This window comes from Saccostrea cucullata, unplaced genomic scaffold, assembly GCF_032062105.1.
Source record: "Saccostrea cucullata isolate Sc308-1 unplaced genomic scaffold, CSIRO_AGI_Scuc_v1 ctg3972, whole genome shotgun sequence".
NCBI classification, from domain to species: domain Eukaryota; kingdom Metazoa; phylum Mollusca; class Bivalvia; order Ostreida; family Ostreidae; genus Saccostrea; species Saccostrea cuccullata.
Genome location: NW_026931456.1, coordinates 9,483 through 34,906, shown reverse-complemented (window position 1 = coordinate 34,906; position 25,424 = coordinate 9,483). Strand labels below are relative to the sequence as shown.

At 35.0% G+C, this 25,424-nt stretch overlaps 1 protein-coding gene across 1 annotated transcript; it reads right to left on the bottom strand.

Annotated features, from left to right (window-relative positions):
- LOC134232652 (uncharacterized) lies at nucleotides 1-22,837 on the bottom strand. The gene is made up of 3 exons (XM_062714637.1): nucleotides 22,253-22,837; nucleotides 19,123-19,266; nucleotides 1-115 (listed from the first exon to the last, which is right to left on the bottom strand). The coding sequence occupies exons 1-2, from the start codon at nucleotides 22,835-22,837 to the stop codon at nucleotides 19,240-19,242; spliced, it is 612 nt and encodes a 203-aa protein (XP_062570621.1). The 3' UTR covers nucleotides 1-115; nucleotides 19,123-19,239.
- Nucleotides 22,838-25,424: the final 2,587 nt, after the last annotated feature.

Genomic DNA, 25,424 nt, shown 5'->3' with positions numbered 1-25,424 from the left:
GGGATGCTGAGTTCCTTGTTTGATGTTTTTAAATGGAGAAAACATTTTGTAAGGGAAAATAATATCAGCTGCACCACTTATCTCTAGCTTCATAATCCTTCTTGTTTCTATTTCACTGAAATTTAAACCAAACAGAAAATCAAAAATGTGCAATGCATAATATTAAATATTTTGTTTTAAATCATTTCTTAAAGGAACATCAGTTCGTCCAGTGTGAGACAGCAGTGTGAGGTTATTTTGTCTTACACTGTGTATTACCATGCCGCTATGAAACATAAATTGACAATCATTTGAAAAACTTTGCACCAGTCATTAAGGTCTTCTGTTTCCAACGGAAGACCTTACTATTATTGTTTTTCTATCTAGACGCAAACTTCGAGCTTCATATCGTGCTCATTTCTGAATGATTTATGCTCAAATTTTCAGGGCTAATAGACTTAAACACTACCATAATCAATTCAAAAATTTTAGAATTCCTCCTCGTTTAACGAGTTATTCCCCTTTGAACATTTTTTAAGGCTTTTGGTTTCCAGACAAAACCTCCGAGGCTATGATAGCAGGGAATGAGAATCCAACGAATTTGAATAACAGAGACATTGTAGTGTGTGCACATTGGTTTCTGTTTTGGGATTACATTTTTTATTTAGAAAAAGGTAGTGCTCAATAACTCAAAAACGGTTAGGATTTCGATATGGCTGTCGTTATAAAGGTTGTTTATTGGGATCTCGTAAAGATCGTTACAATGTTATTTTGTTCGTGATTTGTGTAGTATGAGTGTGAAAAGCTTTACATGTTAACATGTACCTGTTTTCATTTGGCAAGTTAACAAAGTCTTTGTGCATACAACAAGCATAAAGTTACCACAGAAAGTATGCTGGTTTATACAGGAGGCTTTAATTCATAAGAAAATTTTGAATTTTTTTTTTTTTTAAATACATGCTTTTTTTTTAGGAGTTTAAGTCATTCTTTTTAGGTGGAAGCCGCCTATTACTTTTGCTTTGTTGACCTTTCGACCTCTCAAGATGTTTGCCCCGTTTCATGGTACTCCAAATGGATGTATCTTAAACTAAGGGCAGACAACCCGCTAAATCATATTCGACCCCTTTCCCAATCTTTATCGTTATTATCATATCAAAACGTGTGTGTTATGGCGAATTTATTTGAACAATTTATTTTGATTAATGTAAAAAAGTCCAATAAAAATAATAACCTATTAATAGAACGAATAGTTATTTTAGTACTCCTGATATGTTTCACGTTTGAGAGAACACATTTACGTTAAACAAATCGGGTTCAACATTTGATTGGCACGGGGTCCTGACGCGATCTTTAGAAATACTACGAGGGACAAAATAGTTCAAGTAGGTAATTATGTTTCAGAATTAATGACAGGTACATAACTACTGAGGAACTAATCTTTTCAATAATCTTGTATAAAATAGAGGAAAAGAGGTATGTAACTCCTTTTATCAATTGTTTATTTATATATATGTACTACATTCGCGTAATAATCTAACACAAGACGATTCAGAGTGAAATTACTGTCAACAAACCCACGTGGAGCACAAATGATTTACAATGGTTGAATGGAAGTGACAGGCCTTCTCTTCAAAATAAGCAAGGTAACTCACGCTGTGTGATTAGCCTATCTTTTATTGTCACCCTTATCTTTTATTGTTTTAACTTGAAAATTTCGCCTCCCTATGCAGGCATGCTTTAGCTAACGTAATATGATAGCTGTTATGGTTGGGTCTTATCGAAGATGAACGAACTGGTACTCTATAATTACCATGATTACATGCCTGGGAGAAATTATTTGAGGAATTATCATGTCGAATTTTGTATACATTTATATATCCTTCCTCATTTAATGTAAATACATGTGTGTTGAAGGATGGGCCAAAACTGTAAAATTTGGACAGAAATTAAGACGCAAGCATAAGAACTACATTGTATTTTAGTCTGAATAGATGTGTCCCTACGGAGGCAGCTAACAGTCAGAAAGTGGGATATAATTAAGATTGAATTGTGAATTTGCTCTGTGTCACCTCTAAATAGCAGAAGAAAAATCAACTCAGCACAACAAGAACAAGAGGCCCATGGGCCACATCACTCACCTGAGCAACTTGGGTGATGCGGTTTTTTTACCAGATTTCCCCTCTTGCTATACCTATAGTACCCCACTACCCTCTTCCCTTTTATGATTTTAATACTTTAGAATCTACACTACCCCAGGATGCTACGACATAAGTTTCAGCTTTCCTGGCCCAGTGGTTCTTCAGATGAAGCTTCTAAAAAGATTTTTCCAAAATACAGTGTATATCTATGTAAACTTGGATTCCCTATTGTGGCCCCGCCCTACCCCCGTGGGTCATGATTTTAACAATTTAATATCTACACTACCCAAGGATGCTTCCACAGAAGTTTCAGCATTCCTGGCTTAGTGGTTCTTGAGAAGAAAATTTTTAAAATTTTGTTCTATATATTTCTATGTAAAACTTGGATTCCCTATTGTGGCCCCGCCCTACCCCCGGGGGTCATGATTTTAACAATTTAATATCTACACTACCCAAGGATGCTTCCACATAAGTTTCAGCTTTCCTGGCCCAGTGGTTCTTGAGAAGAAGATTTTTAAAGATTTGTTCTATATATTTCTATGTAAAACTTGGATTCCCTATTGTGGCCCCGCCCTACCCCCGGGGGTCATGATTTTAACAATTTAATATCTACACTACCCAAGGATGCTTCCACATAAGTTTCAGCTTTCCTGGCCCAGTGGTTCTAGAGAAGAAGATTTTTAAAGATTTGTTCTATATATTTCTATGTAAAACTTGGATTCCCTATTGTAGTCCCGCCCTATCCCCGGGGGTCATGATTTTAACAATTTATTATCTACACTACCCAAGGATGCTTCCACGTAAGTTTCAGCTTTCCTGGCCCAGTGGTTCTAGAGAAGAAGATTTTTAAAGATTTGTTCTATATATTTCTATGTAAACCTTGGATTCCCTATTGTGGCCCCGCCCTACCCCCGGGGGTCATGATTTTAACAATTTAATATCTACACTACCCAGGGATGCTTCCATATAAGTTCCAGCTTTCCTGGCCCAGTGGTTCTTGAGAAGGAGATTTTTTAATGACCCCATCCTATTTTTGTCTTTTATTGATTATCTCCCCTTGTAAGGGGACTTGGCCCTTTATTTTAACAATTTAAACTCCCCTTCACCCAAGGATGCTTTGTACCAAGTTTGGTTAAAATTGGCCCATGGGTTCTTGAGAAGAAGTCGAAAATGTGAAAAGTATACAGAAGGACAGACGGACGGACGACGGACAAAATGTGATCAGAAAAGCTCACTTGAGCCTTCAGCTCAGGTGAGCTAAAAACTTTTCTGAAGGTGAGTACATCAATTTATTATATTTCTTGTGGAAAAATTTTTCATAAGTTATGATACGATCTTGTTATGATGGCAAAAATGAACCGATTACTATTTTTGAAAGTATATTTTGACATTTCTTATTTTTGTTGACTTGGGTATTTTCTTTTCATTTTTTTAAATACAAATACATGATGAATAGTAGGCGATAGAAAAAATACAAAACTAGAACTGTCCAACAGGGACAAATACCCCCGCTGTGTTTTTTTCAGAGTAGGTGCCAATTCACAAATATTTTATGGATCTATTAAGAGATGTTCACTATTGTCTTAAAACAAATCGAGTGAAAATATAATTGAGGTGAAAATATAATTGCATGCTCATTAATTTTTTTCAATTTATGAATCTAAGGTGCAACCAAATAAAACATCAATACTAATACACTGTAACAGTTTTTTTTATAACAAATAATCATCAAATGGTTGCATTATAGCTTGACAAATGCTCCTCCCCCACAAACAAACACATATGCATATATCTTTCATGTGGGACATGATATTTTAATTTTTTTTTTAATATATCAATTTAACTAATTAGTATTAAAAACTTAATCTATAACAAATTGATTTTAGAAATAGAAGGCTCCAGCTATCAAATGACATATGCTAGCGGTTAGCATGCTTGACTGAGACAGCTAGTTTTCCTACATTGAACTCATTAATTAATCTTTGACTGGATGCATGTCCACTGATAAATGCCAAGGGATGCAATTTTCTGTTATCAAAATTCTCCTTGACCAGTGCTTGATAATTATACCCTTGGGAGAGGTAGATTATCTCTTATAAAATAACATTTAATATGGATCTATATAATGAAATATATGTACCGAAAAAAGTGCATGAAATGATATTTAAGTATGCATGTCTTTGTCCAATGCCATCAGAGAAAAAAAACCGACATTCTGTTTTTGTAATACTTTACTTAATAGTAAAACCAATAACATTCCAAACTGATGTCACAGATGGATGCAATCTAATTAAAATCAGATGTTCCGAATCCGCTACTGCTTCTCAAACATCTAACAACATCCTATTTGGGGTCATGTAAGAGTGAATCTTCGATTAGCCAAAGAAAATGGTTCCTCCGAAATCTTGGCTTATAGTTCAGATGGGTTTCTTGTTTTCACCACCGAACCAAAACACCCGAGGAGTTTTGTAGTAAACAAAATATGCATTGCAAAAGCTGTGTTATGTATGACGTGTGGGGTATCTTGTATAGTTTGCGCTCTTTCGTTTGCATTATTCACGTTCAGATGCCAGACTGCAGACTATACATGAAATTTATTCCAAAATTACTTTAATTCAACGTAAGACAGTATCAATAATGATGATATGTAGCCGTGGAATTAATTTGAGAATTGTTTACCGAGGCTTGAATCTACATAGCCAAAGTGTTTGTGTTTACTGACAGTCTACATAGCCAAAGTGTTTGTGTTTACTAACATTTAAAAATTTCGTTCCGTACATGTATTCATAATCGAAAGGTCGTACATGTATTCATAATCGATGTGACCCCCCGAATGGGATGTTAGATGTTTGAAAAGCGGTAGCGGATTTGGAACATTTAAATAAATTTTAATTAGATTGAAATACATGTTTCAAAATTCAAACATGAGATTTCTTCAGTTTGAAAGACAGGACGTGCATTTTTAAAACTTCTCTCTTGGTGGCATCCAATCGTTCTCTGGATGAAAACAATTATGTTGATGTTGAAAATTTAATTGTCTTTCATGCTCTATTGAATCTGAAATTAGGTAATTGTAAAGCCTACTATAGCAAACAACTAAAAAAATGACAAGTTAAATTCTTTAGATTAATGGATTTGGAGTAGTGTAGATCTACAGCTGGCTAGTCAGAGAAAAAAGGATGGCTGAGCAGAGACTTTGTAAATGAATTGATATCAGAGAGCTCCAGATGTGTAGGCTCACTGCGGGTGTAACCGGTCAACGAGGGATGCTTACTTCTTCTAGGCAACGGATCCCACCTCTTGAACTTTCAGGAGTCAGTTTTTCTTCTTAAATCGATCATTGATCATTCTGTATTTTGATACAGATACTTCCGTTTAGAAATATTATGAACTACTACTTCTACGGGAAGACTGGCGAGTAAACACGATTATCAAGCTTTATGAAATGTACTTTATTGACTTTTCAAACAAGTGAATGTTTGAATAAAGTAAATGGAAATGAGAATCATTTAAAAGAAGTCTTGCACAATATGTCTAGATAAGGACATATAATGTGTATTTGCCATATACTCTATATGCAATATTGTTCTCAAATAAAACATGTGAAAAGGAAAGTTGTCTAATCAATCAATACTAGTATTCAAAAATTCAAATGTACACTAAAAGTCAGTGTAACTTAAGAAGTTATCAGTGTCATTTTCTTCAATATGTCGGTTAAACAATATACACTGATTTTTTTTCTATCAATGTGCCTCTAAACACCTGTATTTTAATTTAATTCTTCTCAAATGCTCAAAATAATAATCGACAAATTGGATAAATTCAAATTTAAAAAGTATTTTCACAGCTAATAATACATTCCCTAGGAATTGATCAAATTTTCAAAACTTATAAATAAGCATTAGTATATATTTTAAATTTTTGCTAATTGCCAAGATTTTTCATACCTCATTCTTCTGTGAATAATAATGTCGGTTGATTTTTAGAAGAGGATCACAATGCCGATTAAGATTAATATATATTTATCCATTTTTTTTCAAAATTAATTTTACTACTTTAAGTGCCCCATTATTTTTTTTCAAAACTAAAAGTAAGTGATCCCTTATGATCGTTTGTAATATATTATCAAAGACGGGGTAGAGAAGTTACCCCTGGAAGCAGAGCTTTTATAATCTGTTTATTAGACAGAGAAGAAAAGAGAAGAAAACAAACGTTTCATTGTGGAGGTAATCCTATTGTTTCCATAAAAACTTTACAAAAAGTGTAAACCTTACAGATGTATTTGGTGTTTTTATAACAGCGTTTTTCAGGTATTACTTAACTTAATAAATGGTGTTTCTTAATACTTTGGCAAGGAAAATCAAACTCGATCGAGAGATTTGCTGATGTTTTTGCAGTCTGTAATAACCTTCAACCTGCTGTATAATTAACCGTATCGTTCAACTTTCAAAAATAAACTAACAGTTGCTATAAATCGCGATCGCACGATGTACATGTAATAAGGACCAAATTCTCAGTTCTTTGAAGTTATTGTTCTAAGTATTGTCCATGCTTTGGTAAATACTTAAACAAGAATTTGACATAATCGTTATAATAGCCACTCTTCATACACAGCATATTGTCAATCTCTCACCAGGGGGCGTATTACGCCAACAGTATACAAATCATAGGAAGCGCTTTGCTGAAGTTACAGTTGTCGATAGGTAGCGCCTTGTGGAAATTTCCGGTTTTGGTTGCAGAAGGATAAGGTTACGTGCCATAAAGCGATGTCGATAGGTAGCGCCATATGGAAGTTTCCGGTTTTTTGTAGCCCATGCCATAAAGCGGTTAGCTAGCTAACCGCTTAAAAATATTATTTTCTTAATTTAACATTTTTTAAACAGGGATACAGAAACACTCTTACATTTTTGGGATTGTGTAATTCAATAGTAAAAGACAGGTTTCTTTTTAAAATTTCACTTAAATTAAAGGTCACGGTGACCTTAAAATAGGTCGTGACACACCTTCTACCCAAGATGCATAAACTGTCCAAGTTTGATGATTGTCAGTCTAATAGTTTTCTAGTTATGAGCCAAACAAAACCATAAAATAAAAAAGAAAAAACACCTGTAAAATGCAGAAAAATTACCCAATCATGATGAAAATACCAGGTGCACAACTTCATATGGTGAATAATAAGAGTACAAATTTTCAAACAAATCCATCAAATAGTTTTTGAGAAACGGTCCGGACAAAATCTTGTCTACAGACAGACAGACAGACGGACATGCTGATTCCAATATACCCCCCTAAACTTCGTTTGCGGGGGTATAAAAATATTAGGGAAGTCAAATCGGTCAATATTTTTATAAAATAATCTCTTACTCTGATTTTTTCCCAATTGAATACACAGTTACATGGTAAAATGTAGATAAAAGTTTGATCTTGAGCCTAGTTAAATTAAGCTCTGTTAACCCACAAAGCTGAATTTATCATGTTTATCAATGTAAGACATGTACAAATAATTGTCAATTCCATTGGAAATAATTTTTGGTACTAAAATTAGTTATCAAATAAAACACAAATGCACAATACACCCAAAATTACAAAAGGTTGTTTTAATTGGATCTATTTGACAAACTGCTGTGTACACATGTATGTTATATAACTAGAAAAAGAGAGGGGACTAATGTTGTTGGTCATGATCGCTAGTCTTATATTGTATCATTCGTTGGTTGTTTCCAGTATACATACACTAAACTTACCACACAAGTTGACTTTCAGCAGTTTTGAATCTTTCGTTATTTCTATCACTCTTGAAGTGGGTATAGTGGCATTAACTTCTATGCATGTCAGATTTCACTGACTGAATGAATGAATTACCATTTGCATGTTTTAGTTATCATTGATAAGTTTTTGATAAAAATGTGTACCTTAAAATAAGAAATATTATTATCCTTCAGAATTATACAGTCAATCTGATTGGTTTAGAGCAGGTCACGTGCAGGGAGACAATTCGTGATGTCTCCCTCATGCGCAGGGTGACAACTGTTATCTCCCTTCAAATGACAATGAAATAGCGTAAGCGAGCATGCAGGGTTACAACAGTGTTGTCGCCCTTTGAATGAAACTCAAGTGATTTAAGCGAGATAACTCTTATTTATAAGTACAATTAATAGATATGCGGGATCGGTAAACAATAAATTCTAACGACGACGTCAAAGTTGTCTGTTGACATATTTTAAAAGTATGGAATCGGAGCAGAGTAGAAGAAAACAAGAGGTTTGATTAACTATTTTCTACTCTACGTAATTGATAATTATTTATTCTTCAGGATAATAAAACTATTATGGACTGTTTAGAAGGGAGACATCACCAATTATCAGGTCTGAGTGGGGTTGTCACCCTCGGGCGCAAGCGCCCTCGGGTGACAACCCTACTCAGACCTGATAATTGGTGATGTCTCCCTTCTAAACAGTCCATAATTGTATAATATACATCTGAGTAACCGAGTAATTTTTGTTAAATAAACATTATGAGATATTCTTAAATTTTTTTAGGTCACCTGAGTAAACTCAGGTGACCTATTGCTATCCGTTTTCGTCCGTCGTCGTGCGTCGTCCGTCGTCCGTCGTGCGTCGTCCGTCGTGTGTTAACATTTGAACATTTTCAGCTTCTTCTCTGCAACCGCTGAACCAATTTCAACCAAATTTGGCACAAAGCATCTATGGGGGAAGGGGAACAAAAATTGTGAATTTCATGATCCCTGCCCCCCTGGGGCCTGAGGGGTGGGGCCAAAACCATTAAAATTAATGCAATCTTTAAAAATCTTCTTCTTTACTCCTGGACATCAAGCAGTCAAACTGTCTGCATGATTGTAATCAGCATTGAGTCCTCTACCAAAACTGTGAAATTCATGGCCCTGGGGTCAGGGGTTCTAGTGCTAGGGCGGGGCTAAATAAGTATATAGTGAAAATGCATTATTTCTTTGAAAATCTTCTTCTCTGCTCCTGGGTATTAAATAAACCAACTAAGTACATAGTTATGATGAGCAAGAGTGCCTCTACCAAAATTGTGAATTTTATGGCCCCAGGGTCAGGGGTTCTGGTGTTAGGGTGGGGCTCTATTGATTATATATAGTGAAAATACATGATTTCTTTGAAAATCTTCTTCCCTGCCCCTTTGTATTAAATTAACTAACTAAGTGCATAGTTATGATGAGCAAGAGTGCTTTTACCCAAATTGTGAATTTTATAGCAGCAGGGTCAAGGGTTCTGGTGTTGGGGGGAGGGGGGGGGCTCTATTGATTATATAGTGAAAATACATGAAATCTTTGAAAATCTTCTTCTCTGCTCCTAGGTATCAAATAAACTAACTAAGTGCATAGTTATGGTGAGCAAGAGTGCCTCAACCAAAATTGTGAATTTTATGGCCCCAGGGTCAAGGGTTCTTGTGTTGGGGGGGGGGGGCTGTATTGATTATATAGTGAAAACACATGAATTCTTTGAAAATCTTCTCTGTTCCTAGGTATTAAATAAATTAACTAAGTACGTAGTTATGATGAGCAAGAATGCCTCTTCTAAAATTATGAATTTTATGGCCCCAGGGTCAGGGGCTCTGGTGTTAGGGCGGGGCTCTATTGATTATATAGTGAAAATACATTAAATCTTTGAAAATTTTCTTCTCTGTCTCTGGATATGAAGCAGATGAACTACCTAAATAGTTATGATGAGCAAGGGCCCTAACCTTGCAGAAATGTGAATTCAAGGCCCCAGGGTCAAGGGGGGGGGGGCTCTACTTATATACTGAAAATGAATTAATGGTTTGAAATCTGCTCCTTTATATTTATAAGACATTTCTTTATTTTTTGATAGGCAATTTTAAGGGTGCCTTTTTAAAATTTGTGCAATGTGTGGACCTAGGGTCAGGGGTTTATGTCACAGTGTTAGGGGCACTACTGATTATTGCTGAATATTACTGATTAGTTGGAATGCAATATTGTTCCCCTACCCTGCGTATGGGTATTCAGTAACCAAGCTAAGCAACTGCTTAGTGTATAGTTATGATGATCAATGGTGCCTCTTTCAAAATTGTAAATGCCATAGCATCTAGCTTTAAACATGAATCAAATTCAATAGCTGGAAAGTTGTTCCATAATGCTCAGGTGACCTATAAGGCCCATGGGCCTCTTGTTTCAATTATACACTTTGTAGAAAATTCTGCCAAGAGACAGTTGTGAGGGAAATGGTGTATATAATCTCCAGAAAAGAAATCAACACTGATATTGGGATTTATGTACCAATATTTTACAAGGACTTGCCATGGTAGAAGCTCTCCTGAAAAAATATTCCATTTATTCTGGACATCATGACGCAGGGTTCACCTGTCATCAGCATTTGAGACTTGTGATTTGTTCTACCTGAGCCATAGGTGTATTGAATGAAAACAATTCATAGAACCACAAGAAAACAATTCTTAGAACCACAAGCACATTGTAAATCTATGTAAAGTCTTCTATGTATGTTGCATCCTTATTTATTTAGCTGCTTTATAACAAGACTTTGTTTCACTGGTACTAAAACTTAATACACATAAAAAACAAAAAAGCAGTTGTGATATTTATTGTTTTCTATTACTCATTAGTACTCATTTTTGTGTGAAATTTTATAATTATCCATTTCTTGTTCCCCAAAACCATATCTAACAAATTTTATGTATTGCAACTTGCATTTTGATTTTAACTTGTTATACATGACAAAAACTAGAGGTACTGTGAGCAATGAGCTCACTAAATGATACCCCCACCTCCCATACGATTATAATGGAAAAGTCCATGTTTTGCTGTGGCCGTGAAACCCAAAATATGTGTCGGATCAAAAAGTAAAATAGAAGTTGCACAATGGCAATATGTAATGAAGATTCTGTGAAGGTTTCATTAAATTTTACTCAGAGGTATAAGAGGAGTTGCGGATAAGAGATGATTACCCCAAAGCGTAACAGACGGACAGCTAGACGTACAGACGTACGGACAAATCGATTACAGTATACCCTCCCGATGTTCAAGCGGGGGATATAATAAATGTTAAATAGTTCATATTGCTATTGACGTCACTTATTCTCATGTCTCCGCTTCAAAAGGGAGACGTATTGTTTATTCTTGTTCTTTGGTTTCAATACTACAATCAAAATATTTATTACCCCCCCCCTTTAAAACAGATTATGCTTCAAATATGTGTTGTCATTAAAGTTTTGCACCTGAGAACTTGCAATCATGCTTCCACCTATCAGTACTCTCAGTACTTTGATTAGTTCTTATGGTGCGCAATCCCCAAAAAAGATATTCTGAAAACAAAACACTCTTTTTCTTTTCTAGTAAAACACAAAATACGGATCTTAAAAAAAATCTATGTATGGCCCCATAAAATTAATTTTTAGATTCTCATCCCCAACGCCCCTATGAAAATGGGGCGCCCCGATGCTTATTTTGAAAAAAAAAAAATTGTGAAGGAAAAAATTTTCGGGAAAAAAAATCGGGCTCGGTATACAAAAAATTCCAAAACATTTTATGGCTGCCTAAACATGTGAATTCAAGTCATGTTTCTTACAAGTAGAGCTTTTCAAAAAAGCTTACCGTCTTTAGCAACAATTTTAAACAGTAAACAGATCTATACTTAACAGGCTGTATAATTCTTTTGAATTTCTTGATTTTGTGTTTCTAAATTAGCTTTTTACGGGCATTAGCCCTACCACGGTTGTCGCTCGGTCATCTCCGTAAACTTCGACTGGCCGAGAGCTTTCGGCAAACCTCGGCTGATTCCCACTCTTCAAACAAGAAAAGGGAAAAGAATAATAACAAATTGTAAAGCCTGCAAGCAATAACTATCAAATTTTATTTAAAATGAAATTAAAGAGACCTTTTTAGCTCACCTGAGCCAAAGGCTCAAGTGAGCTTTTCTGATCAAAATTTGTCCGTTGTCTGTCGTTGTCGTCGTTGTCGTTGTCGTCGTCGTCGTTGTCGTCGTTGTCGTAAACTTTTCACATTTTCATCTTCTTCTCAAGAACCACTGGGCCAATTTCAACCAAACTTGCTACAAAGTATCCTTGGGTAAATGGGATTCAAGTTTGTTCAAATGAAGGGCCACGCCCTTTTCCAAGGGGAGATAATTATGAATTAGAGAAAAAATAATGGCATTTTTAAAAAATCTTCTTCTCAAGAACCATTGAAACAGAAAAGATAAAAGTCATGTGACATCATCTTTAGATAGTGTAGATTCAAGTTTGTTCAAATCATGACCCCCAGGGGTAGGGGGGCACAATGACCGATCAAAGTTTTACATAGGAATATATAAAAAATTCTTTTATAATCTTCTTCTCAAGAACCACTGGGCCAGGAAAGATGAAACTCATGTGGAATCATCCTCAGGTAGTGTAGATTCAAGTTTGTTCAAATCATGACCCTCAGGGGTAGGGTGGGGCCAAAATGGCCGATCAAAGTTTTACATAGGAATATATAGGAAAAATCTTTCAAAATCTTCTTCTCAAGAACCACTGGGCCAGAAAAGATGAAACTCATGTGGAATCATCCTCAGGTAGTGTAGATTCAAGTTTGTTCAAATCATGACCCCCAGGGGTAGGGTGGGGCCAAAATGGCCGATCAAAAATTACATAGGAATATATAGGAAAAATCTTTAAAAATCTTCTTCTCAAGAACCACTGGGCCAGGAAAGATGAAGATCATATGGAATCATCCTTAGGTAGTGTAGATTCAAGTTTGTTCAAATCATGACCCCCAGGGGTAGGGTGGATCCAAAATGGCCGATCAAAATTTTACATAGGAATATATAGGAAAAATCTTTAAAAATCTTCTTCTCAAGAACCACTGGGCCAGGAAAGATGAAACTCATTTGAAATCATCCTCAGGTAGTGTAGATTCAAGTTTGTTCAAATCATGACCACCAGGGGTAGGGTGGGTCCAAAATGGCTGATCAGTTTTACATAGGAATATATAGGAAAAATCTTTAAAATTCTTCTTCTCAAGAACCACTGGACCAGGAAAGATGAAACTCATGTGGAATCATCCTCAGGTAGTGTAGATTCAAATTTGTTCAAATCATGACCCCCGGTTGTAGGGTGGGGCCAAAATGGCCGATCAAAATTTAACATAGGAAATTAGGAATATATAGGAAAAATCTTCTTCTCAAGAACCATTGAGACAGGAAAGATGAAACTCCTATGGAATCATCCCCAGGTAGTTTAGATTCAAATTTGTTCAAATCATGACGCCCGGCAATAGGGTGGGGCCAAATGGCCGATAAAAGTTTTACATAAGAATTTCTAGGGAAACCTTTTAAAATCTTCTTTTCTAGTACTTTAAAGCCATGCTTAGTGATATTTATAGGGAATCATCCTTAGGTAGTGGATTCAATTGTTCAAATCATGACCCCCTGGGGGGGGGGGGGGGGTAAAATTCAAGCCCCCCCCCCCCTCAGTAAACTTTCAGTTCTGGTCTGATGTGTGCTTTTTCCTAGCCAATTGCTCAGGTGAGCAATGTGGCCCCTGGGCCTCTTGTTATTTATTGCTATAAAAAATATTATGTTATTAAGAAATAATTACTGCTGATTTTGTTGTTCGTTTTGTCATTTTTTTAAGATTGGAAATCTTGCAAAATTGTTAAGTCGTAGGAAAAATAGATCATCAGAAAGTTATCTCCCTTGTCTTGAACAGCATTTCAACCAATGAAATAATTGAAAATTTTCTCATCATGCAATTTCTACCAATCACAAAAGAGAGGAAGTGCATAGTCCGAAGACTGTAAAAAACTTCAACTATACTATACCGTCTTCCAAGGAAGACGGTAACAAGTTTAGCTTTAAAAACAAGAGGCCAATGGGCCACATCGCTCACCTGAGGAACAATAGGTATAATAAAATCAGCTTAATGGAGTCATAATACAAAATATCTGGACAATGTACAACAATACATGTAGATCATGTATAAATAAAATCCATTTTTCCCCTGGATATTCTTATGTTTATAATCATTAGTCCCTTTTCTAACAGGATGATTTTATAGTCATATCATATGTTGAGTATTGCAGTTCTCAAAAAGATCCTTAACATTAGTTTATATATGGGATATAAACGTACATCAAACTCTGAACCTTCTCGTGAGGCCAAAGAATTTTCCTGGGGCCAAAGTCTTAACAATTATAAAGAATCATCTGGCTGATTAGTTTCTGAAAAGAAGATTTTTAAAGATTTACCCTATATATATTCCTTTGTTAAACTTTGACCCCCCATTGCAGGGTCCGACAATCGTCAAAATTTGGTCTCGCCATTTGGGCAACCTTGGTACTAATCACGGGTTGCCCGAATGAATTTCAGGTCGTCCAAATAAAATATCAAATGAAACAAAACTTCAATTGTTTAAAATTTGTTAAGATAATTAACAGAAGTTGTGTTTTGTGTTAAAAAATGTAAACCAGACATTTTTGGAATGTCAAGATGTCTTCCAGTATTTTATCAAACAAAAATATAAGCAGAATCTGACATGCAGAATGCTAAAGTTTGCAGTTTAAAACATTCATTTTCACTTACAATGAAGGCCTAAGTAAATGGGGTCAAATATCCCTGGACTGAATTAACCAGATGTGATATTACAGTGGACACCCAAAATGGCTGTCTAGCAGCAGAAAACAATCATCAGATGATCAGAAAGTTGTATAAGGAAATGCAAGCTGTTACAATGATGATTATTACTCTTTATATTTAAGGTGATTGTTGACTAAGTTGACTTATTTTATATCTCAAATAAAACTTCATTAAGGACTTTTGGTAAAAATTACATCAGCTGATTGATCGAACACAGATTTGGCAGGAAGAAAAATTTACGCAGCTGCAATTTGAGCATGTTGAATGTGTTGGTTTGGTTACAGGAAAATATGTTTTCAAGGCCTTATGAAGTTTATTTTGAAATATTAAAATCATTATTAAATATTCCTGACTTGTCCCAGGTCGTCATTTGGGCGAGCCAGACTGAAAATCAGGTCGTCCGAAATCATTTCTGGGTGGAAATGACGAGGTGACGAGTGTGAATGTCGAACCCTGCCATTGTGGCCCCACCCTACCCCCACGGGTCATGATTTTCACAACTTTGAATCTACACTACCTCAGGATGCTGCCACACAAGTGTCAGCTTTCCTGGCTGATTAGTTTCTGAGAAGAAGATTTTTAAAGTTTACTCTATATATTCATATGTTAAACTTCGACCCCCCATTGAGGCCCCACCCTACCACGGGGGTCATTATTTTCACAACTTTGAATCTACACTACCTGATGATGTTTTCACACAAGTTTCATCTTTCCTGGCTGATTAGTTTCTGAGAAGAAGATTTTTAAAGATTAACTCTATATATTCCTATGTTAAAATTCGACACCCCATTGTGGCCTCACACTACCCCCGGGGGTCATGATTTTCACAACTTTGAATCTACACTACCTGAGGATGCTGCCACACAAGTGTCAGCTTACCTGGCTGATTAGTTTCTGAAAAGAACATTTTTAAAGATTTACTCTATATATTCATATGTTAAACTTCGACCCCCCATTGAGTCCCCACCCTACCCCCACGGGTCATGATTTTCACAACTTTGAATCTACACTACCTCAGGATGCTGCCACACAAGTGTCAGCTTTCCTGGCTGATTAGTTTCTGAGAAGAAGATTTTTAAAGTTTACTCTATATATTCATATGTTAAACTTCGACCCCCCATTGAGGCCCCACCCTACCACGGGGGTCATTATTTTCACAACTTTGAATCTACACTACCTGATGATGCTTTCACACAAGTTTCAGCTTTCCTGGCTGATTAGTTTCTGAGAAGAAGATTTTTAAAGATTTACTCTATATATTCATATGTTAAACTTCGATCCCCCATTGTGGCCCCACCCTACCCGCGGGGGTCATGATTTTCACAACTTTGAATCTACACTAGCTGAGGATGCTTCCATACAAATTTCAGCTTTCCTGGCCAATTAGTTTCTGAGAAGAAGATTTTTAAAGATTTACTCTATATATTCATATGTGAAACTTCAACCCCCCATTGTAGCCCCACACTACCCCGGGGGGTCATGAATTTCATAATTTTGTATCTACACTACCCGAGGATGCTTCCACAATAGTTTCAGTTTTCCTGGTCTTATGGTTCATGAGAAAAAGATTTTTGAAAATTTCTCGAAAATTTTCATAAATTCCTAATTATCTCCCTTTGCAAAAGGGTGTGGTCCTTAATTTTCACAAGTTTGAATCCTCTTAGGCTAAGGATGCTTTGTGCCAAGTTTGGTTGAAATTGGCCCAGTGGTTCTTGAGAAGATGTTGAAAATGTGAAAAGTTTACAGACGGACAGACAGACGGACGACAGATAAAATGTGATCAGAATAGCTCACTTGAGCTTTCAGCTCAGGTGAGCTAAAAAAGGTTACTGTCCTTAGAGCAAACCTAAACAGCAATTAGTTAAATTCATTTTTTATATAAATGTCACCTTCCTCTTCATAGCATAGCGAGAGTAACATACATGTATTTATGTCATTATGTGTCTTGTAAGCCTGCGTGTCTAAAATTGAAAAATGAGCACCCGAGCTCGTAAGTTGAGATCGACTATATTAGGGTAAAAGAGATCGTAGACTCGTATTATTTTGATAAAATCAAAGTTTTACCACTGCATTCAGCATCTTGTTTAGTAGGGCTGCGCAATAATATCGATATTTCAATATATTGCAATACAATGACAAAAAATATCATATCGCAATACGATTTTGTAATATCGATATATTGGCAATATGCTTAGATTAAGGAATTTTGTCATTAAATATAAAAATGGACTTTTAATAGTTTGTTATTAAACCAAACAGTAAGTCAGAAGTTGTTTGTGGGAACATTTCAGAGCGTAACTTAAATGAATTCAACAAGATTTTTTTTCTATGTTGGTTACTTATCATAGTTATGTACATTCTGCATGTAAATTAAAGTAAATATACTAAGAAAATGCCATTTTTATTACATTGAAAATATTGCGATACATATCGCAATACAGTTAGAAATATCGCAATATATCGCAATACGAAATCTCAGGCCAATACCCAGCCCTATTGTTTAGCGTATATTAGTTTTACCTATCTCAGTGTAAATAACTTTACCGGTATTAGCCATACCACATCATTTCTTTTTTTTTTTTTTTTTTACATTTTTGTATTAATATTTGAATAAACAATACCTAAAGACAAACATATTATTTCAATAGATGTTATAGAATATTACTTTCAACTAGTTGGACCTGAAAATCAAAAGCTGAATTTCATTCATAGCAATTTGTATTGCTTTTTCGTTTTCTCACTTTTTAAGATTAAATCTACGAAATTTGTTAAGTCGTATGTGAAAAAGATCATCAGGAAATTATCTCCCTTGCGCCGAACAGTATTTCAACCAATATAATAAATGTAAATTTTCACATCATGTATTTTCTACCAATCACAAAGGAGAGGAAGTGCACAACCCGGGCCATCCTTAAAAAATTGTTTGTTTGGAATTGCCGCCTAAAGGGTTTCAGACACAGGAGGGAGGGAGGGAAATTATTATTTTTTTAATTGAAGATCAATTTTAAACTTTTGATTAAAATCTCAGTAAACAGTAAATACATCTTCTTACTTTTAAAAAAAGTATCTAGTACAATCAACTAAAAAAACCTAATTTTACATAGATCTGACACTATATTTCAGTGTTTTGTATGGTGTTTGTGATACATGTAATGAGCAAAAAAATTGAATAAATAAAAAAAAAATCTTCCTACTTTTGGTCAATAAAATTTTTTCAGGAGGGGGGCATTTCAATGAGGCGGGAGGCAATTCCAAACAAACTATAATTTTATTTTGGCCCCGTGGACTGTAAATTATTTGAACTCTTTATACCGTCTTCCAAGGATACAAAGGTCTTCATGCATAAACAGTTAACTCGAAATAAAATGGAATTAAAAGATTACAAGTGGGTTTGTGTACTCACATTAGCATTAACAATTTAAAAGAATAGAGCAGTTGTTATTTCTAGAACATAAACGGTGAAAAAGGTGTTTTTAAAAGAATAAAAAATAATAAATAAAATCTACCCACCTGCCCCATATTTTTTGCAAATCAGGATGAGAATCTAAATATTAATTTCATATGGCCTATTACATTTTTAAGTTATCATACTGCATGCATTTAAACTCTTCCTTGAATCAGAGATGTGTGTGTACCATTACGTAAGCTATCCCTTGCCCGCGGCCAAAAAAAACGGTCACCATGGTCGCAGCTGGATTACCTAGCAGTCAGCAGTTATCTAATACATTAAAGTTTCATCTCCAATATATGAGTTTATTTAGCCGCAAACTCAAGAATTTTTGTAGTTTTGATTACACAATTTATAAAAGCAATGCCATTCTCAATCTAATTCAATATCAGACTTAGATCAATTGTGGGTTTTAAGTAAAAAAAAAAAAGAACTACTATTTCATAAATTTTAGTCATTATACTGCAAACTTTTCAAATCTTTCTGGCTACTGAGCTTTGCGTGTGTCTGCGTTGTACCTTTACGTAATCTATCCTTCGTCCATGGCCGAGGAGATCAGCCAAGGCTACTACCAAGCAGTAAGCAGTTATCTAATACACAAGATTCACACACACACACACTTACATGTATATAAACATGTTCAAGTTTATAAAGGCATAAATACAAGAACTGTTTTAATTTTATGTTATAAAAGTTTGTGACCTAAATCAAATAAAACACAAAACAAATATAAAAGGTAGGTATATTTAAACACAATATCAGATTCCTGAATGTTATTTAGTAATCAGTACATATATCCAGATGAATAAATTAATGACAAATTAAATCATTCAAGTTGTTTTTCTTCCTACTAACTAAACTGTCTTTTGTCCACAATGCCAAGATCACACTTGAGTGTACTCAAAGAAAACACCAATCAAATACTTACCTGAGTCCACTTTTTAATCCAAACATACAAGCAAATGACTCAAACAATGCTTGCACATGACTTTCATGTATGCTACATCCATGTTCTCTTTTCTTAAGTATAAGATAAAGCTGGTTACTAAAATCCTGTGCCTGACAATGAAATCTACAAAGAAAACCAGGGGAAAGGATGATTTTTACATAATAGTTTTACATTATTAATTTAGCAATAATTATTTTAACAAGATTAAAATATCCCCACAGGGCTCATGTCAAATGAGGCAATGTTGAATTTTCCTAATTAAAAACATTTATATGAGGGACTGAGATGAAAGAACATGATGGTAAGGTAGATTGAATACCGATAACTTTCTGACATGTAAAGCTGCAACATATATATAGTACTTATTGTTAACAGATTAAAAATCAAAGTACTCATAAGTACAGAGAGCCGGGCTCATTTACAGAGTAGAATGGATTTCCTACATGAATCACGTTTATATTCTAATGAAAAAATTATTTTAAAACTATCAATATAAATGATAAGACACTGATTGTGAGTTTTTCAATCCTAATACCACGGTCCGATTTTGTCAGAATCAGAATTAATCTGGTACCGCAGCTGAATGTAAACAAACAGGCCAGTCTGGTTCCCTCTCCTGCTTTACCTCGTATGTGTAGAGAACTATGGTAACACTGATTATCAAAAATCCTTACGCTAATGAACTATGTTCTTTGACTTATGAAGTTTTCAAAGTCATTACTACAAATGTTTATTTTATATAGATAAAACTTCGTTTTATTTTTGTTGCTTTATTTAGCGTTTGTATTATCTCAAAAGTGGTTGAGAGTAAGAACTATATTTTTGCACGTAACTTTAAAATGGCGACTATGGGGTCAACATCCTACCTTGAACAGGATCACATAAGCCGGCAATTGCTCTTTGAGCAATAAGCCCGGCTAAAAATGAAAAATCTGCATAACAAGAAAGGACAACAGGAATAAGACTTTTTATTATACTTCTGTTAAAATGTTTCCTATATAAAGTTCAGAAGGTAAAATAACTATCTTTTATAGTTCACGCATAGCAAAGCTATACCCCGGGGTATAGTTTTTGCTATCCACCCTTGGAAAATTTTCATGCAATTGCTGCCGCCAATTTTGATTTCCAGCGATAATTCTTTAAAGTGATGATGTCATGATGACTTCAGTAGCATTGTGACGTCATCAGGATTTCAGATTATTCTTGCAGAAATTACCAGTATCTTACTCCAAAAAATTCAAACCTCAGAAATTATATTATACATCAGTATAATAAAACGCTTATCCGCTGGTTGTGAGTGGGATAGCTCTTTTATCAAACCCTTGACAGGAACTATTCCCCTCGGGCAAGCCCTCGGGGAATAGTTCTCTGTCGCGGGTTTGATAAAAGAGCTATCCCACTCACACCCAGTGGATAAGTGTATACTATCTTTTTCCAACCTAGATATCATCAGAAATCACTTGGAGAAATTGGAGAACTTGTGTAAAACATAGCGTGAACCATAAATCCAAGATGGCGAGTGTCGTCTCATGTAGGCTTGTAAGATTAGAATGAAATAAATTGATAATGAAATTCAAATATAGTTTTTTCATCTTTCTATTGAAAATTTTGGGACTGATAGAAAGAGGAAGATACAGTTACTTTTAATATTTGCCCTAAAATTCAGAAGTTGTTTAAATCTCATGAAATTTCCGTTTTTATCCGTTTTTTGTTAAAATTTCGTTTTTATCGGATTTAAAAATTTATTGTGTCCTCTAAATGTAAGTCGTAAAAATGCTTAGAGAATTTATTGCTAGCACTCTCGAGCGCTAGCAACTACGTTAGTCCTTTTCACTGGAAAACGCATGCTCGACTCCATAGCAAGGGATTCTGGGTATACTGTACTTGAATTTCGTTTTTATCATCTTCACGTGAAATTTTGTGTTTAATCGTTAATGTCAAAAAGTAACAGTAACTTTTGTCTTATAATGCAAAGTTATTTTCAATATCATAATAAATAACATATGTAGCTAGCTTTATCTTAAATTCCGTTAGTCCTTTTCACTGGAATATGCATGCTCGACTCCATCGCAAGGGATTCTGGGAATACTGTATTTGAATTTCATTTTTATCATCTTCACGTGAAATTTTGTGTTTAATCGTTAATGTCAAAAAGTAACAGTAGCTTTTGTCTTATAATGCAAAGTTATTTTCAATATCATAATAAATAACATGTAGCTAGCTTTATCTTAAATTCCTTCAAGCTCGGAAGACAACTTCGGATATGTTTTCCGAGCTTGCCGGAAAGGCCCGAAAAGATATGATTGCTACAAAACAGTACCAATGGTTCCTGAAAAATTTCACCTCGAAATTGAAATTACAGTAGGTACATAATGATTAAGGCACAGCCAAAGAGCTTTGCCATTGCCGATGTGTAGCCCACTCTAGATTCACAATTTTAAATTGAGACTCCACTCTAGCACAATTCCAGTATACCACTGTGCCTTCCTATTGTTAATTAATTGATTCAGAAATTTAAACCAATGTTTTAGAAATCTGCTTCTGTGTTTTATGATTGCTTCATGATGCGCTAGCTCACCAATCTTTTTAAAAGATAAGCTTGTTTAGATGTCATCAGTGTTGTGTAGATGTTTGTTCTTTACAAATGGCAGCACATGTCGTGCCAGTTGAGCTCGAGAAATGTTCCCACCAGCCGGGGGAAAAGTTCATCAGATCAAAAAAAAAAAAAAAAAAAAGCCTACCTACTGACCCTAATTTTTTTCAGCCTGAAAGCGGGAACAAACCTATTTTTTTTGTTAGGCCTTATGAAAATTATGGGAAAATGCACTGTTTGTGACGTCACAATTACCCTTGTGAAAGTCTAAGCAGGTAACTATTTATAAATTCTTAGTTTATACTTATGGGTATTTTTGTGTAAATAAATGCTTCATTTCCATTTTTGGTGTTAATTTTAAAATCACTCTAAAACAGGGCGAAATATGACTGAATCAGTCACTGTACCTAGTTCTTTGTCTAGACTGAAAACTTCAGATGGTAGTCAGTCCAAATGACTGACAGCAGAAATGAGATTTCAAGAACTCGGAGTGGGTAAAATATGTTTGAGATTTACCTGTAAAACCATATCATATGTTTTTTCTGGTATCCATGTTGGGATCATTGATATTTTTTCATCATCATTTGGAGCCATCTCCCATAAGCTTTCTGATGACGTGTACAAATGGTCAAGGGATCTTAAATGAGCCATTATAGGACTCTTTTGGACGTACTTCTTTAACTCGTTGATTTTTTCAGTCTCCTCGTTGTTCTCAGTTTCCCCGCATTGAATAAGATCAAGAGGTTTCGTATCAGGAACATGCACAATTGATATATTAAGGTTTTCGATGTGCTTTCTTTCCCATTTACTCAGTCTTAGTGGAAGGTCGAGTGAAGCAATTTTAGTTAAGCACTTTCCGTGAATTGACTGCGAATCCTCAGATTCTGTTGAAATTATGTCAGTTTCGGAGGACTTTGGAGGAGTTCCATCTTCATCTTGGTCAGAGCTCCCAGGCGTACTCTCACTGACAGAACAAAATCGTTTACGATCAGGGGATACAGAAGAGTCTGACAACCGTCGTTTTTTGTTTGCTTCATCATATACTACTTCGCTGTCTGCATCGGAGACGCTAACCGTTTTGTCTGAATCGAAATCTGCCATGCTAGCGGGAGCGGCGTTTTGGGTTGAAGTTAAGTCTTACTATAAACGAGTCGACCTATAACGTTCGTACGTTGGTATATTACCAAAACGGAAAAAAATAATGGTCTGTTTGTTTGGTTTGTTTAATTGTTTTGGTTTTGTTTTTTTTTTTTTTTTTTTTTTTTTTTGGCTTGGAATTCATTTTTCAGTAAAGATAGAAAACATTACGGAATTAGATTATAATATAACTAGAGCAAAGCTCGTTGCAAAGCAACGAGAAGGTCTTCCGTCCTGTTTGACCGGAAGTAACTTTTATTTTTACAAAAATGAGTAATAACGTCCTAAAATTGTTTAATCCTTCTAAATCTATGTTATTTAATGCAAAAATCAGCCATTTTTTGCTACTTCCGGTTTGACCGGAAGTGACAACGACGGACGGAAAATTAATTTCTATGCTCCCAGTGACAGATGTTACCCAAAAACTTGTCAAGAATGGTAAAATATGCGTTTTCCGACTACTTCCGGTTTGGCCGGAAGTGACGTCGCCGGACGTACTTTGACGACCTCAATAGATAAAGCTTGACATTTTAAACAACTTTGCTTCTTTGACGTATTTCAAATTCTCAATACTTTTTGAGATATAAAGGAAAAACTTTTGGCCCCTCTTGGCCCTTAATTTTAGGGGCCAGCCCTTTTTCCGAGATATCATGAAAGATCTTCTAATTCTGCACAAATTATGTTCTATATAGTTTAACAAAATATTTTTAGTTTAGAAGATAAAAAGCAAAATATGAGTAATTTTTGGCTCTTTTAAGCGTTCTAATTTTTGACCCCTATATAGCGCCATTTTGAATAGAGAAATCGAAAAACAAAAACCGATGTGCACAACTTCAATCCCTCTATTATCTAAAATCAGTAGAATTTCTGCTCCAGCTTTAGCCGTCTCCGAGCCTTTGTCTGGAAACGAAAGCCTATAAATTTTCGTTTAAAGGGAAATAACTCAAAACTGGAAGTAACTTTTTGAAATTTTCGACAGCATTCTGATAGAGTTTAGTAACTTCTAGTAACTCTGAAAATTTGAGCGAAATCAATTAAGAAATGAGTGAGATATGAGCTTTCAAAGTTGGCGTCTGGAAGTAGAAGAAAAACGGAAAAAAATAATGGTCTGTTTGTTTGGTTTGTTTAATTGTTTTGGTTTTGTTTGTTTTTTTTTTTTTTTTTGGCTTGGAATTCATTTTTCAGTAAAGATAGAAAACATTACGGAATTAGATTATAATATAACTAGAGCAAAGCTCGTTGCAAAGCAACGAGAAGGTCTTCCGTCCTGTTTGACCGGAAGTAACTTTTATTTTTACAAAAATGAGTAATAACGTCCTAAAATTGTTTAATCCTTCTAAATCTATGTTATTTAATGCAAAAATCAGCCATTTTTTGCTACTTCCGGTTTGACCGGAAGTGACAACGACGGACGGAAAATTAATTTCTATGCTCCCAGTGACAGATGTTACCCAAAAACTTGTCAAGAATGGTAAAATATGCGTTTTCCGACTACTTCCGGTTTGGCCGGAAGTGACGTCGCCGGACGTACTTTGACGACCTCAATAGATAAAGCTTGACATTTTAAACAACTTTGCTTCTTTGACGTATTACAAATTCTCAATACTTTTTGAGATATAAAGGAAAAACTTTTGGCCCCTCTTGGCCCTTAATTTTAGGGGCCAGCCCTTTTTCCGAGATATCATGAAAGATCTTCTAATTCTGCACAAATTATGTTCTATATAGTTTAACAAAATATTTTTAGTTTAGAAGATAAAAAGCAAAATATGAGTAATTTTTGGCTCTTTTAAGCGTTCTAATTTTTGACCCCTATATAGCGCCATTTTGAATAGAGAAATCGAAAAACAAAAACCGATGTGCACAACTTCAATCCCTCTATTATCTAAAATCAGTAGAATTTCTGCTCCAGCTTTAGCCGTCTCCGAGCCTTTGTCTGGAAACGAAAGCCTATAAATTTTCGTTTAAAGGGAAATAACTCAAAACTGGAAGTAACTTTTTGAAATTTTCGACAGCATTCTGATAGAGTTTAGTAACTTCTAGTAACTCTGAAAATTTGAGCGAAATCAATTAAGAAATGAGTGAGATATGAGCTTTCAAAGTTGGCGTCTAGGAAGTAGAAGAAAAAAAAAAAGAACTAGAGCAAAGCTCGTTGCAAAGCAACGAGTGGGTCTTCCTTCCTAGCGATAAGCAAAAGATTCAATGTTTCTGTCTAGATTGTCAACTTTGCTAACATTCTCTTTTTCGATTTGTCTCAAAAACCCTTACTTGAATTCTTTAATTTGGTGTGAGCATGAGGTCTAAAGGGTACTCTCTCTAACAGCATTCTTGAAATCGTATCCACAACAATTTAACTTCCAATATTATGACTTTTGATATCGGATATATCATGTTTGTTGCAATTATGTTTGTGAAACGTGTCATACTACAGAAACATAAGTGTTTTGCTACATTACCATCTTAAAAATGGCTTTAAAATCATTTAATATACAATATAACTAGGTAAATAAAATAAACAAATTATATAATAATTCAAAAAATCCAAATGTATTTA